The sequence below is a fragment of the Podarcis pityusensis genome (assembly GCF_964106645.2).
Source record: "Podarcis pityusensis genome assembly, chromosome: 1".
NCBI lineage: Eukaryota > Metazoa > Chordata > Lepidosauria > Squamata > Lacertidae > Podarcis > Podarcis pityusensis.
In genome coordinates, this window is record NC_138028.1 from 72,011,973 (window position 1) to 72,029,352 (window position 17,380).

The 17,380-nt window shown below is 38.9% G+C and overlaps 1 protein-coding gene across 17 annotated transcripts in view; it reads right to left on the reverse strand.

The window, feature by feature from the left end:
- Positions 1-17,380, reverse strand: part of SOX6 (SRY-box transcription factor 6) — a 466,488-nt gene that overhangs the window by 189,551 nt on the left and 259,557 nt on the right. For all 17 annotated transcript variants that reach the window (XM_080975160.1, XM_080975165.1, XM_080975162.1 and 14 more), the window contains one exon: positions 8,457-8,546. In XM_080975160.1, the coding sequence (XP_080831286.1) occupies positions 8,457-8,546 (90 nt within the window). The remainder of the gene's footprint in view (positions 1-8,456; positions 8,547-17,380) is intronic.

A 17,380-nucleotide genomic window follows, 5' to 3' on the forward strand; every position in this document is an offset into this window, starting at 1 on the left:
AAGATAACAAATTGCTGGTAAAAAGTTATAACGATGAAAGTGGGAGCGGGAGATGTGAGGAAGTCCAAAAAAAAAAATGTGAAACTATGTTAAGATATTTGTTATATTGTCTGCTACATTTATTTTTATTGTAAACTCCAATAAATATTATATTAAAAAATAAAAAAAAATAAAAATATTTACAGCTGGGGGGAAAAAAAAGATTTTCTCAGAATACTGTACACATATTCAGCATTATTAGCTAGCATAAAGCAATGCTAACTATATATACAATCATGTTTTATATTTGCTTCTTTTGAGAACCGTGTTCATAAAATGCCAACTCTGGTGGAACCTGTACTGGGCTGAGGTCATATATCTGTGAATTAGTTTACTTTGTGCATTTTATAAATGATTATGCTCTGAAACGTCTTCATAACAAGAACCTACCTGCAAACTAAGGGAAGGTTCTGCTTCTTATCACTCATTTTGCTATCCATTTCATATCTGAATCAGTGAATGAACAAAGTTTGTGAATTTGACTTTAATAAATTTGTATTTTAGATTGCTGTGAACTGCCTTGAATTTTTTAAAATAGAATTTTGCATGAAACTGTTTTTAATTAATTACTTAATTACATAAATATAGTAATATTTTCTGTTGGGTGTATTATTATTATTAATAATATGTTTGATTTGAATAATTATGTTTTGTCTCCTAAGATTGGTTGTTTCTGGCCATGTCATTTACTTATGTGTGCATATTCATACAAATATTTTTAAATAACTATTTTATCTAATGCATGCATTTCTAAAGTATGTATTTCGTTCTAAAGTATTTTTGAACAGAGTTTGGTACATTTCTTGAGCCTAGAACTGTATCACAAAATGTGGAGATGTGAAATCTGAAGAATCAGTGCATTAGTCCAGGAGGTAAAAATTAGATCAGTTTGCTTGAAAATGTGGCCAAAATTCCTCCCCTCCTACCTGAGTTGCCACAATGTTCGTCAAAGAAAATGAAGGATATAAAGCAGTGGAGCCCTACTCGCGAAACAAATATGATACTGTAGGACACAATCCAAATCCCTGATCTGCCATGAGACTTGGATGGGATAATAAAAGAGGTTTCTTCAGTTTCTTTGAACTGGGTATGTTCAAAGTGGGTGGGCTGCAGACCAGATCCAGAAGCTCTTGGAAGAAACTGATTTTCTAGCTCCATTTCAATTGGCATTCAGGCCTGGTTTTGGCACCATAACTGCTTTGGTCACCTTGTATAATGACCCCGTCGGGAGAGAGACCAAGGAAATGTGTCCCTGTTAATTCTCCACGACCTCTCAGTGGCTCTCAGTACCAACCATGGTAGCCTTCTGGAGTGGCTGTCTGAGTTGCAGGTTGGTCAGACCACTTTGCGGTGGTTCTGGTCTTTCTTGGATGGTTGTTCCCAGAGGGTGATCCTTGGGGAATGCTCTTCAGCCACATGGAGCCTTCAATGTGGAGTTCCTCAGGGTTCAATTTTATCCTCTGTGCTATTTAACATCTACATGAAACCACTGAATGGGATCATCTGGAGTTTTGGAGTACATTGTCAGCAATATGCTGATAACACACAGATCTACTTCATCTTTACATCTGCCAGTGAGGCAGTGGATGTGCTGAACCATTGTATTGCTTCAATAATGGACTAGATGAGAGCCAACAAACTGAAGCTCAATCTAGAGAAGATTGAGGCACTGTTAGTGGGTTCCCAAGACCGGATGGATAAGAGGTCACCTGCTTTTGATGGGGTTACACTCCCTCTGAGGGAGCTCAACAACTTTTCTGTCCGGATTTTCACTGTTTGAAATATGGCAACCCTAGTTTTATGTAGGGCTGCCTCTGGAGACAGTTTGGAAACTGCAAAATTCAGCAGCCAGGTTGTTCAGCGAGGCAAGACTGTTTGAGCATATTGCACTGATCTTGGCCCAACAGCACTGGCTGCCAATTAGTTTTCAGGCCCATTTCAAAGTGCTGGTTTTGACCTATCCAGCCTTAAATAGCTAAAAAAACTATTAAATAGCTTTAAAGCCTTAAATAGCTCAGGACCGCAATACCTCAAGGTCTGCCTCTCCCCATTTGAACCATTCCAGACCCTGCGATTATTATGTAAGGTCCTTCAAGAAATACATTGAAGAACAAAAAGAAACAACTGCTAGCAGTGCTTGATTTATAACATAGAACACAACTACTTTCTAATATGATCATGGGACATCTAGAAACTCTAAAACAATGCAGCTACATGAATCATTCCCAAAATATAATATTGATCATCCTTGAATCTTCCCACACTTCCCATCCTCTCCTGCCACACCAGTGTGGCACACTGCACCCTTTGAGAACCACTGCCTTAGCACATCAAGCCATTTTGAAATCTCTCTGCTGTTTCTATGGTCTCAGACATAGAATTTCTCTAGTTTTGCCACCTGAATTTTTTAAAAAAGAAATAAATCTGGAGCATAACAGCATTGAATAATTTCTTTTAAAAAACCAATGCCTCATGATTTACCAATATTATGAAAATCAGTTTCCGGACATGTCTTTTTACTTTATTGTTCAGGACAAAGACTGAACAATGAGACATAGAAGGGTCCACATGCAAATGTATACTCTTCTTCAGCTTCTTTTGTTTGCAATCCATTTCGTACTTATTGTTTTTATGGCCTGTTGGGCCTGGCTAACTCTGTTACTATAAATGAACTTCAGAATGAGGTAAGTCTCATGTTATGACTGGAATTTGTAGCTACAATTCAAGATACTGACAACTGTTCTGCTAAAGGTGCGTTCTGGAAAGCTGTTTGTTACTTGAAGTAATTTACTTGTTTGGCCTGAGCAAGCTTGCTCATTACTGTCAACTCAATGAGCTAGAATTTAGAGTTGTCTTGGAGTGAGGGGATCTGAACACCATAGTTTCTGAAAGGGGTTATATAAGATTCTCAAATTAGATACCTACCAAATATTTATTTATATCTAATCCTGGGATAACTTTATGAGTGAAAATACATGGTTTATCTGTTCGCATGCAAGATAGTCACTGCCATGGCGCAATTACAGGAGAGGCACAAGGCATGCTACCTCATGCCATGGACTGGCTGGGTGCAGAGGAGTGCTGGGAGGCACCAGCTGGAGAACCCCCCGCTGAACCCCCGGGGAAAAAGGCTCAATAGCAAGGGGATTGGTGGTGGGATAACAATAGGTGGTCAGAGGGAGAAGACTGGGGGGGAGGGAGCCGGAGGAGCTACAGGGTTTAGTGAGCAGGAAGAGTCTGTGCCAGAGTGTAGTTCTGAGGCTGAAACAGAGGCTGCAGAGGAAGGGGGTGAAGAGGCTTCTGAAGAATTCAGGGAGTCTTCCCCTCCTGCTGCTACCAGCTCTCTCCCCCCCCCCCCAGTCTCTGAGAACATGCAGAAAAAATGAAAAGAGCGGAACACAGATCAGTTGTGTGCAAATGCAGTTTGAGACTGTGTGGGGGAAAAACACTTGAGGAGCCTTAGAGAAGGGTGGGAAGACAGGGACCTTCAGTCCTCACAATTTTGTCATCGGGGCAAGACCTACCAGGAAGGATTGCTGAGACCACTAGGCCTGAATTGTATTTAGGTTTACTTGAGTAAGGATTTCATTTCACTGACATTGGTGACTTAGTACTGACTTGTTTCTGCTACAACCCTGACACCTTTTGGGGGGGGGGTTATGCATTCGAGACACTTCACACAAACAGTAGTCTCATGAGAAACAGAAATCTTAGTGGCCAGCCAAGAGTAAAAAGTTTCATTGCATGTTTAATGCATGATCCACCCAGAGTTAAGCACTTTTACTGATTTCAATGGGGGGAGGGGAGTTATGCACTTAAATATGCTTAGTTGTAGAAATATTGGAGTCTCATTTTGTTTCCTTCCTATATACAATAAACAGCCAATAAACAATATATTTAAGACATACTTACACTGCATATCAGTACTATGGAAAATTAAGCATTTTATTCCATGTGGTCACTTTAATAAATTCATTACTAAAAATCATTTTATGCCCTGTAGTATATTACTAATCAGGACCTGCTACTGGGTTTAAGGGTTTCTCCCCTCTGTTTCGTATTTACATTGATTTCTCTAATTGGAACCAACTGATCTTTTTCCTGTATATTGATTTTTTAAACCCTAGCAGTTAACAATGATTCTAATATATTGTAACACTTTAGACCTTAATCATAGAGTGAGGGGGGCTTTGCTTGTAGCTTTTGTTTGAGTTTTAATTAAGAAGACCTTGTGTCTCCAACCCTGAGCTGTGTTTTTAATTGCTCATATGTATATCATGTAGACTTCAAAAGAAGGAAAAGACGTTTATAACAGAGAGCACAAAGGGGAGCTTTGAAATGTCTACAACCGTACAAAGTGGCATAATTAAAAACCTATGGGTGCTCCTGTGATATATAAGCCATATATATTTATAAAGTAGGCTGCGGTATACACTTGTGACTTGCCAAAAGGGATTTTGGCACTATTAGAGAAATAATCTCAATGCATCTCAAATAAACTGTAAAGAAAACTAATATGGTAATCTTTTCAGCCTTCTATTGCTCACAGAGTTCCTGTGTATTCTTGTTATCATGCTTGCTGAACCTCTGACAGCTAACCTACATTTTTCTCTTTCTGAATTCCTAATACAACTGTAATAGCAATTATCCCACTTTATGCCTTCCCTCTGAAAGCAAGAGGCAGCACTTCTAGCAACAACGTAGTAGCACAACCTTCACAGAATGGATCCCAATCCTACTCCTATCACAATTACAACATATACTCCATCTTTCCTCACAATTCTCTTCTCTGAAGAGAGTAACAGCTATTTCTATCACAAGCCATCAGCATGAAACTTGATACAGGTAAAGGAATATGCACAGTGTATTTTATAGTGGAAATCTCTTATGCAGCAGGTCAACTCTTATCAAGCTCTTAAAATCTTGAAACTAGCACAGGCCTCTCTGTTTGCTAATTATTCTTAGGACACCGGAATTACAAACAAAAGCTTTGAACTCACTTTAATTTTTCAAAGAAGAAGATCTTTGCACGGGGGAATTAAAGAATTATGTGCAAGTCAAAGAGTCATACAATGCAAATGCTTTTCTGTAGTGGGTAAAGCTATGCACATCCGTCAATGTCCATCCAAAAATAGAGCATACTGTACAAAGAAAGACTGCATGTGACATTTAAGCCACAATGTGTGTAAATATAGATTATGTTCCAGTAGTATACTCCTCTAGAAATGGAAGCCAGAACACTTCACCCACTAGATTGTGACCCAGAAGCCTTCTATCTACAAGGCTGCTAGAACCATAATGACTCTTGGAAATAGCATAACTGCTTATGTTGTGTATGGACCGGCCTCCTTTATTTGATCTTCAAAGACCCTGTATTTTGAGAGAAACCACTGGAGGCTATTTCACTGGAACAATAGTGTGATGCTTGCAGGACTCTGCTAAGTAAGAGATTTATGTAGACATGTGAAACAAAACTAAAAACAGGCTATTTGTGGCAATAAGGGGCACCATGCTTTCTGATAGTTGACTGGGAAAGTTGGAAAATGGGGGTGGGGCTTTAAATCACTGTCATTGTATACCTCAATATTTTATTTACATAAGGTATACACACAGGAAGGAAAGAAGGAAGGAAGGAAGATTTTGCATGTAAAATTACTGCTGGAGATATTTCTAATTAAGTCATTTTCCATTCATTAATATTGGATGGGAGCTATTTGGGAGCACTAGCCCAATGAAATTTTGATCTTTTAACCTTTGAAGAGCTAACCTCTATATGGTCTTATATACCAAAACCTTGAACTTAGCACAGTCGCAGATTGGCAGCCAGAGCAAATCCTGTAAACACGCAGTTATATGTCATGTCATTTGCCCCCACAAACAACCTATCACAAGCCATCAGCATGAAACTTGATACAGATCAAGGAATATGCACAGTGTGGGTGCATATTGAGTACCCTGTTAAACATAATCAGGTCCAGGGTGGGCTTTTTTTCAGGAGTGGCTACACCTTCAAGGTTGCATGCACCACCTCTTCATGCAAATATGAACTCAACCAGTTATCCTCCTGACCCACCTAGATTTAATCTGCCATGAGGGCAAAGAGCCAAGAGGTAGCATCAGTGGGTGCATACTCACAACCATCTTGTAAACCTCTTCAGGCTGCAAAAACTGAAACTGATCCCACAAAACAAGGCTTGATGGAGCATTGGAAACCTCATTTAACCCTCTGAGATGTCCCAGGCTCCATCCACCAATATAAGTGACACAAGTGCTTTTGGTCTAGAAAAAGAGGTGCCAGAACTCACCATGAACATGTCCCTTGTTCTCTTATAATGGCATTGGTGCTCACCTGAGGGGTGCTGGAACTAAGTTCTGGTGAGTTCCAGCTGAAAAAAAAACCCCTAGGTGACACCAGTCTATGGACCACCCCTAAGGAGTTCTGTTGAGCTGACATGATGGCAGTAGAAGTTGGGATTCTTTGCTGCATTCATCACCATGCAGCAGGCATGATTATGTGCTATAACATGTGCTTGGTTGTCTTCCCAATAAGGCTTTTGCCACTTACACTTTAGCCATCGTACAACCTGCTTCATAGCACATACCTCCCCAGTATACCAGGAGGATGAATATGCTCCACAGTCTTGTAGATGATGCTCGGGAGTGATCATATCTATGGCCCTCTGCATCTTGATGTGCTACAGAGAGACAGGACCTCATAAGGATCACCAGTTCTGTCCACTGGAAAATAACCCAGAGTGTTCAGGAATTGTTGCTTATGTCCAAAAGATGATAAACATCGCACTCAAATAAATAAGCCAGCAAGCAGCTTCAACTAATTTCACTAGGATGCATGCAGAAAAGCATTGTGGTGAACTGCCTGTAAGTACTACATGCAACATAAAATTAATTGTGTCCAGGGAGTAGAGAAGCAATTCCCATCCAATGTTTATCTTATCAAGTCTATTATATACAGATATAGACTCTAATTTTAAATAAGATCAAGGCAATTAAACATCTACCTTAAGGCCAAAAAATGCACCTTCCACTATATGTCTTGTATTATGACTAATATTTTCACATCTCTTTGTTTTGGTAAACAAGGTTGGCATAGCAAACACGCAGGCACGGAAGAGCTTGGCTGCCTTTTTCCCTTTTTTCCTGGCATCCTTCCCCATAACTGATCTGCCAGTATTGCAGGCCACTTTTTCAAAGGGAGAGTATGTGCTTCATTTATCCTTAAGAACAACGCCTTCTGTCTGATAAAGCAGAGAACTCCCCAGTAACAGTCAGTGCAAAGAGCAGCTCTTCCTCACAGAACCACACCTTTGTTTCTTGCTATTGAGATTCTCTACCCACCCCTCCACAATCACCTAACTTGTTTCCATCTTACAATGTTGCTTCACAACTCCACTGTGAACAATCGGTGAATCTGGGAAGGAGGAAATAATATCTACACAACACAAACACAATTAAGTAGTAAAACCTGACAAATCCCTACATTTCAAACAAAACACTAAGCAATGTTTTCTTAATGAAATACTGTTCAGAATCACTAACAGACTGTCCTGGAGTACATGTATTCTACAGCATGGCCATTCCTGGACAGTTAGCCTTGCCACAGCACCCATGGCTTGGTAACCTCAATACTCATTTACTATAATATGTATGCTCTAGGTGGGGCTGTTCTTAATCTTGATCCAGAAGATCCAGATTACAATTCTGGTGCATGCTAAAAACTTAATTGCTCTCCATGACCTTTCCAATCTATTGATGTTAGTCTCTGTTAGAAATTTAAATATTATTTTGCTGCTTCACTGGACTTGTATTTAATTGTGTTTCTATATGGATTTTATTGTACTGCTGAACACCACCTTAAAAAGTCCACATAACAGATGGTGTATAAATATCTTAATAACTAAAAACATACATACACTGATTGAGAGCGGTAGCCCAAGGAAACAACTAGGAAGCATGGTTCCATGTTTGTGGTTGCGAACTATAGTCTACAAAAGGGAACATTGGAGAGCATTATTGCAGGATACAAGGAACTTTTTCTCCGGAAATCCCTTGCCTCCATGTTCACTATAGGAGGCGGCCACCTGTGTATATTATACATCTTAGGACACTCCTATGCAGCATGTACCAACCAGAAAGTCAATGCAGGCTTAAGAACATAACTCAACTTTGCAGAGTTCAATGAATCTGAGACAGACCTGATCCAAAAAATGAAACGCGCCTGAACACAAAATCCATAGTTCCAGAGCAGGCTCCTCACTAAAAAGCTATTTACTTCACCACAAGCAGAGAAGTCCTATTAGTATTCTTGGAAAGTCGGGGGTAAACGTCAATAGGATTTTTTGCACTATTAAAAAAATCTGCTTTTCAAAATAAAATATGGTGTCTAATTTATACTATACCTTTAATTTCTCCAAGGAGTTCACTTGTGTTTAATCTTTCCATTTTCTCCTTCCAGTCTTTAGAAAGTAACTTTTCTACACAAGATGAATCTATGAAAACAAGAGGGGAGAGAAAGCGTTAATAAAAACTTAAATGTTTGTGAAATCAACATGCAGATATTTTAAGCTGCTGCACAATAAAATAAGTATTTTGCATTCAACAATCTAACTTCCTGCACAACTTCCGCGTCATACCATCTGCTGCCATTGTACTTGCAGCCAATCGGAAGCCACTCTTTGGTTTCCAAACGTTTTGGAATTCAAACGGACTTCCAGAATGGATTCCGTTTGACTTCTGAGGGTCAGCTGTATTGTCCCTGGACCTGGCCTTACCCACTTAAAATGCATTCCCCCCCCCCCCCCGATTTGAACTACTGAAGGATCAATAAATCCTACATATAAAGGAGGAAAGGTCTGGGGAAACACTGTGATGGGGGAAGATGTCATATGAATGCCCCTATGTTAACAGGGAGACACTCTGATGTGAATCCACATTTTGCTCCAGTGTGGACAAATCCCAAGGGTTACGTGTTGCCATTTTATCACAATAAAAGTTACAGTACAACCTTTATACAAGTTTTGGTTGCAACACTGTAGAAGTGTCTTTGGAAGGACAGCACAGCTTATGAATCCCTGCACCCCCAAGTAATATTTTAGTAGGGAAAGCCAATATACTAATTATATCCTTTCAAAAAAGAGCAAAATTAAGAAGCACTAAGTTGTAATAGACAGCATTAAAATACTTGATACACAATAAAACAAATAATTTAATTTTAACAATTAGAAGCCTTTATTATTTTTATGAGTTTTGGCCAGATAATAGAAGAATCAACAAATAACCACCAATTATCGATAGAACATTATAATTTGTCCTTTTCTGTGATATCATCAGTTTAAAAAGCTGCATCTCTTGTGCCCTGCCAAAAACGAAGAACGCTGGCTTTATATTGATATTTACAGAAAGTTAACAATAAAATATTTAAAGTAGGATACTTTTGCCCAGTTTATGACAATACAGTATTAGAGCAAAATGAATCAAGGAACAAAAAGATATGCCTGATTTTTAAGGCACCTTTTAGTTAGTTGTATTTTAAAAACTTATATAAATAGAGAAGCATTAAACACACACACAAATGGCAATGGATATTTATTTATTTATTTATTTATTTATTTATCTAGCTACCTCTCTTCTCTTGATAACATATACAAAACAAAGCTTTCTTTTCTTTTATCAACAAATGGCAATTGTCTGAAAACATCTTGACAGCTCAGCTGTGATATATCTCCCTATACCAGGTTGTGGCCAATGAAAGAACAATCCAAATCTTTGAGGTTAGGCAAGATCTGAAATCTCAGAAAATAGAAATAATATTAAGAAAGTGTAGGTTCTGCTAAAACTGCAATGCTGGGAAGGAGCAGCCTGAAAAATGCATAGTTGCCTAACCCAAAGATTATCTGTTGTCAAACAAATCAAGAAACTGTCCTTCTCCAGTCTGAATTTGTAAGTTTCTATATGTACACAGAGGGTTAGATCCAATGTTAATAGAGCACTGGAATAAAGAGTCTTAAGGTACTTATTAAGTCTATGGATTTCAAGGGTCTACTCTGAGTATGGATAACACTGGATACACCATAGTTTGATTAGGGGAAGAAATTACAAAATCCAGTATGAGTGTCAAGGGAGCAATCCAGAGGAAATAAAACAGATGGTCCAATTAAATCAATGGGACTTGATAAACAGTTGGGAAAAAGTATGTTCCAGGCAGACTGAACATTTTCGAGTTTCTGCTCAGCACAAACGACCAAAAGTTACACCTTACATAATCTCTAAAGAATGTGTGAGCATTTTTCAAGATGCTGGACACAATGGAGGGAGCATTAGTTCTACAAAAATAAATAAATAAAGCCCAATATATTTAGAACTGGGTTCCTACAGCCGACGAGCTCTGTCCTTTCCTGCAGGAGCAAAGCTTCCCTGGCCACAAGGGCTTCCCTGTTTATTTAAAAGGAGCTGGGGGGTCCATTGCAGTAAAGGTGAAAAGGCCCTCATACATTAAGGTAAAGGGACCCCTGACCGTTAGGTCCAGTCGTGACTGACTCTGGGGTTGCGACGCTCATCTCGCTTTATTGGCCGAGGGAGCCAGCGTACAGCTTCCGGGTCATGTGGCCAGCATGACTAAGCCACTTCTGGCGAACCAGAGCAGCGCACGGAAACGCCGTTTACCTTCCTGCCAGAGAAATACAACCTATTTATCTATTTGCACTTTGACGTGCTTTCGAACTGCTAGGCTGGCAGGAGCAGGGACCGAGCAACGGGAGCTCACCCCGTCACGGGGATTCAAACCGCCGACCTTCTGATCAGCAAGTGGTTTAACCCACAGCGCCACCCGTGTTCCCCCCCCCATACATTAGTGGTATGCAAAAAATGGAATGCTAAGAGAACTCTGGGTTGGTATCTATATAGAAATTATCATTGTGTTAATAACAATTAGTAATTTATAGTTATTTATTATTTATAGTAATTTAGTGTTATCCTGATTACTATGAATTGAAAATGGTTATAGTTTGAAATGCTGTGTGGTATGGTTTCACTAACTGTACAGGTCATTGATCACTTTTTAATGTATTGTAAATTGTTTGTGGCCATTAACAAAGGGCAGTCTATAAATGAAATTATTAATAAGAAGAATCCTGTTATGAGTTGAAGGGGGCTAGATCCTCCTAAATGTGTCATGATTTAGTAAAAGTGAGAACTGATTAAGCTTTGATTAAATTTTGCCCAATGTGGAAACCCCCTGGATTTAGCTGTGCTAATGAGCCAAGCCAGCTCCACAGAGTTAACTGGATGGGACATTAGCAGGGGACAAAGGGCAGTGATGTCCAGTCAAGGAAACCATCACAGCCAGGCAAGTGGGGTGGGGCCCTTCTTCCCTGGGTGCTAGTGAGCAAAGGCCAGGTTGAGGGTTTCAGCTCTAAATGATGTCGAAGTACCGCATAGTTATTGCAGTTAGTAGCCACTGACAGTCTTAGCCTCCAAATGAAGCAGAGATCAGATTCCTAACAAAGCACAGTTTAGACATGCACATGTACACCATGTTTCTTCTGAGTGTTTATGATTGTCTATAAATTGTTCTTTCTGTGGAACAATGAGATAAGTCTTGTCTCCTTTATTAGTAAGCTCTGGCCCTCTCTGAGTAGCTTTTTACGATTACAAGTGTACTGAAGTTTTCTTTTTTAGTGACAACAGAAACAAAACAGCCAAAACAAACAAACAAAACCTCTGAAAACTATGGCAAAGAAAAGCTATGCCTATTGCCAATACTCAATTTTATCTCTAACTACACAGGACCCAGGACATATTCTTAGTACCAGATGATCAGGTGCCTAATCCCCAAGCTAGAAAGCAAAGCGTGGTAGGGAGGGTTCTGTGGTAATGAGGTCATGCCCTCAGACATTTTCCTTAAAACCTTAGTGAAATCCCATATTGCACACACTTAGAAGGCATCTTCATTTCTGTTTCACAGGCCTATTTAACCTAATTGTGAATGTCTCTTTAACAGGAAATAATGGTACTAAGGTTCAACTCTTAATGAATGTGTGAAGTAGCATGTGATTAAATAAGTTGTCAAATCCTAGCCTCACAAGGACTTTGAAAGGTAACTAAAATGAACACTAGGCTGGAGAAGCACTAGCTTAAGTACCTTAGCATAAGGTACTGATCTGCAGTTCATGTGCACATGTAAGAAAACCCACAGTGACTAATGATTTGTTGCTATGAGAACTTTGGTTGGGAAGTGGGTTTGAAGTGTAAGAAATAAATAGCATCAGAAGAAAACCCCGAAAGCTTGTATATGTGATCATCTTGTTTATTGCTGAGCTCATCCATATGTGCTGGTACAATTTTATGCAATTACTGATTTTAAGGTGTTAAGAAGACACCTTCTCAGGGCGGCATCACTGGGAAGAGAAAGGAGAAGTGATAAAAAAATAAAAATGAGAAAACCCCAAATTCACTACAATGCTTTTTAAGAGATAATGTGAGCTCCAGGTTTTAAAAAAAAGAAAGAAAGATGAAAAGCATGTCTCTGTGATCAGAGGGCATGATGAAAACAATTAACATTTATCCACTGAGTAATCAATCAGTTTTGGAATGGAAAGAATCTCTGACTGCCAATGAAGAACAAGTGTGCTGGCTATCACAGGCAAGGTCTTAAGTTCTTCTGACTAAATCAAAGTCATCTTGATCCTATCAAGGGTTGGTTTCTCCCGCACGCCACCCCCCTCATCCACTACAATCCCAATCTTGTGACCTTCAACAAGTGAGGAAGCCCAGTTCTACCTTTTCTGAGTACTATGACCTTCCAGTGGCCTGCATCCATCTACATAGGGTTCCTCCACCCCCAGGTTATTTTTAATTTACTGAAGTAGCCCTCACATTACTTTCTTTGACATACAGATATGAAGAATGCATTCATGCCATGTGTGTGTTTTGCTTTTTATGGTAAAAGTCAGACATAAAAGAAAGCCTAAATGTGTGCGTGCCGTAGCAAAACTTCAAAGCCCTGACTGTCAGACATTATTATTTCAAATCAGCTCTGACTTTTTGAGACTCAATAAAACACTATAGTACACAGTGGCATATTTATAACATCCATATCAATGGTAAGTGTGATCAACTGTCTTACTCTCACTGCTTTGAGAAGCCCACTTTTTTTCTTTCTTTTATAATAAGCTTCTTTCAAAACATGTTGTAACAATACTGTAAGCTGATAATTATTGCTGATATGAGTTCTAAAACATGACTTGTTTTGCATACAATCATTTCCTTATCCAGGTGGTACACAGTGACAGAAGACAAAAGCACATTTATTTATTAATAATGATGGCAAATGTATAGTAGATTTATAAGCAATAAATAGATATTATTCAGGAAAACATTTCAATCACATTGACTTGTTTATTTGTTTTTGTCTTAGTACATATAAAATATATTAGAGTATCAGGAGAAGTCTGGGTGGGAGAGAAGGGAATTCTAACTACATCTAAAACACAAGCAATGATTTCAAAACATGAATAACCCTCAATAGATTAACATTTGTAGTACAAAAACAATGAAGTCTTGCCTATTTTTATCACCTAATAACTGTCATAATACAACAAAATACAACAGAATGCAGAACAATCATTATATTTTCAAACAGACAGAGATTGTTGCAGTTTCCCTTCTTTTTAGGAGAGCCTCATTGAAGGCCCAATTCCCATATTAATTATGCCACATCAATTTCATATGGTGAATATTTTATGTGAATGCACCATTACGTGACTGGAGGTGCTGATTTGCCACAGTGGAGTGAACTCCAGCAGATTTCCCCCAGACATGATTAATACTAGGTCTCATTCAATGGAAACACAGCAAAATGGAGTATGGTCATACCAGCTCTGGGCAACTTTACCCCCAAAACATTACAAAACGATATCACTTAGGTGACTGGCCAGCAACAAAGCAGCAGTAGCAGCAACCATTAGACCATACTATGTGCATGGTGCTCTGCCATACATACTTAGGATGCATAGCTTCTCATATCTGACTCTTACTTAGGATGCATGGCTTCTCAAATCGGCTCAGTCCTCAGTATAGTTAAACTAAACTACCTACCACAAAGATAGCCAATGTGAACCCTCCAGATGTTGTTGGACTCAAATTACCATCAGCCCCAACTGGCACGGCTAATGTTAGGAAAGATGGGTGTTGTAGTCCAACAGTATCTGGAGGGTACCACTTTCTGTTTGCCTGTGTTCATTTGGCGGGTTTGCACCACACCTAAAGTGCAGTACTACAGGGGGGAGAGGACTCAGTGCCATGGAGGCATCCAATACCGCTGCAGAGATTGCTGTGCAAGAAACATTACTGCCAGTGGCGTTGCCACCAGCAATAGGCAACATAAGGCCACAAAATAGGAAGTTATGAGGGTAGAACGGGATCCCAAACTAATATCTATCCAAGAGAATAGAATGCCACATGTCACATTAACTGTATTGTTTTGATAGACACTAAACATACGAAGGATGCATGCATGGTGAATTTTCAAAACAGGAGACAAATAATTGAGGTTCAAAAGATGATGGCTCCAGTGAATTTGCTTCCTTATATAAAAAATTGAGTTAATCAAGGAGTGTGTTGCCTGTTCTAGCAAAACTATGAAGTCATGCATTATTAGGAAGCACTGATGAAAGAAAAAGAAGAGGAGGAGGAGGAGGAAGAGGAGGAGGAAGAGGTTGGTCCACCAAAATATCTCACTGAATTGGTGTGATTTCCCCCACTGCCTACAGCAGCACAGGCAGCCAAGTATAGCTGGGGGTCTGGAGACCCACCTAGTCTACCTGCTGTGGGATCAACTACTTGCACTGTTTTAATAAATGGCTTTATTTCAGTTTTTATAAAAACATAATGAAGAGCAGTCATACAATTCATCTTCATGTAGCTTACATATTGCAGCTCCCCACTACTAGATGCTGCTGCAACTGATCCAAACAGCTGTGGTAGCACCAGCAACAGAGACTGTGGGGGCTAAAGTTGAGGGGGGGTAGTGAGGTACATGGGTGCATGGTACAGAAGAGTTCTGGAGCTGGAACTAAATCAGCGTGGTTTTTCCTAACTGCAATTATTGTCAGTAAGCATATGTACCCAAGGCAGGGCCTTAAAACAAGAAATCATCTGAATCTGCAGGTCCTAATACATCTTTCCCTTGTTGGTGAAAAATATTTTCCCTTAAAATGGTAAAATTAGAACCGTTCAGTGCTTTGAGAGTTGCCTTAGACTTTTAATTAAAACTCTGTAAGCCCACTAAAAATAATTAGGCACTAAAAATGCATTCGTTTTACTCTGAATTCCACACATATTCCCAAACTATTACTAGCTCTCACTTGAAACTCTGGTCTTTCTGAATCCAAAGGCTGCGATACAAATACTGGCTGTTGCCAGGCTTGTAATCTAAGCTGAGCCTGACTGAGAAAAAGAGCTTGCAGGCTACACCAAGAAATCCCAGAATGGTTTGCTTAAAAAAAAGTGAATCTCTCGTGAAAACTTCAATGCACATAGATAAAATACCACACACTGCCTATGTGCCCCCCCCCCATCTTGTTTCCATCTCGACATACAGGGAGAGCCTAAGATTCAGCCCTGACCTTTATTACTTTAATTTATTTATTAAAAAACAAAACCTTTCACCTTTCAGATGTTTTTGTTCTCCTAAAATAGCTCATACAATGCTATATTCCTCTTTATTTTTAGCAGAGAAAGAAGAGAAAGCATGCTTTTCCCATACAGCAAGGCACAGATATAAACATCAACACAGATGCTCTGTGAGAGAGAGCTGGGCTTCTCAGGCACTTGATCATTAAGGAATGCACCAACTGTTTTAGATAATCTTGTGCCAGCTCAAATTCTGCTCCACACTCCCCTCTGGGAGTGGTCAGTCTTGTCCTGCTCCTAATTTTTCATTTTCCTCACTCCTCCAGGCTTTTTTCCCCTTCTTCACTTCAAGAACAGAGGGGGAAGGGGTGCACTGTGCAGCAAATGAAAGAAAAGAAAAGAAAAGAAAAGAAAAGAAAAGAAAAGAAAAGAAAAGAAAAGAAAAGAAAAGAACATACTTCCCCAAACAGAGCAAAACTTTGAGACAATTAACCCTCCCTTCTTCTTTCAGATAAATTACTAAGTATCAAATGCAATCTGTTTCCTTTGTTTACTCAATATGAACAATTTGTAAATGACTCAAGGATAAAATTCAGAAAACGTCGTTTTAAATTAGAACCATTATAAACATGCTAATGATTGCTCAACTAAAACATGCAGGATCAGTGTGAATAAATACATTTAGTTCCCTGAGAAAATACAGTTGTATTGCCACAGAACTATTTGGACATTATATGATTTACACCCAGAAAATGTTGATTCCATGAGCATTGTACCAGGCAAAATCCATTGGGAGCTTTCCAAAATGTCAGCACAACTGCTTAGATGCACCGTCTTGGCACATTAACAGGCCAAAATTATATTTTGAACCTGTCAAAACAAAATGCACATTTCATTCTTCTCCTTTATCTTCCATTATGGAATGAATTTGTGTATTATATTGCCCTTATTCACTTAAATGCATCCTCCTGAACTATTTACCTAACAGTGATGATAAGCAGCACTATTTCACATAACCACCATTTTCCACCCAAGAGAAAACTTAATTCCCATTATTTAATTTCCAGAGTAACCTGTAATGTTGGAGAAATGTAGCCTCAGAATTCACAAAACAGCAATCAATGATACTTGGATAAAAAGAGGGCACAATTTACTAGCAATTCTTGAGCAAATGAATACATGAATTGACACTTTCAGCAAGTACTATGCATCTAATTGCTCTTTCCTATCATATATCATATTTCTTAAGGTACACTAACCAAAAGAATTTATAGTATCTCCTATTTTAAGAAGCCAGCATGCTTACTGAGTCCTTAAAGATTCAGCTATATCCATTGTTTCTTTTAATAAATAGATATTAACTTCCATGATGACACAATATAGTTTACGTCTATGAAAGGCAACATAAACTGGTTCATGTTATTTTTATTGCCATCTGCTCTGCACTAGGATTTATGCTCTTTCAATTATTTGTCACTTTTTCACAAAATGTCTCAAAGCAACTTACAATGTAAAAACAAAAGAAGTCAAAATTGTGTACACATATAGGCATTGTTGCAATCAACCATGGAATTATTTTCTAACAAGATAAACTTAAAATAGCTGAAATAATTCAAGCAGTGGATTATTCTCTTCAATCAAACTCACATGGTAGGGGGTTTCCCTAGAAATATTAAGCTTCCCCCTACCTTTT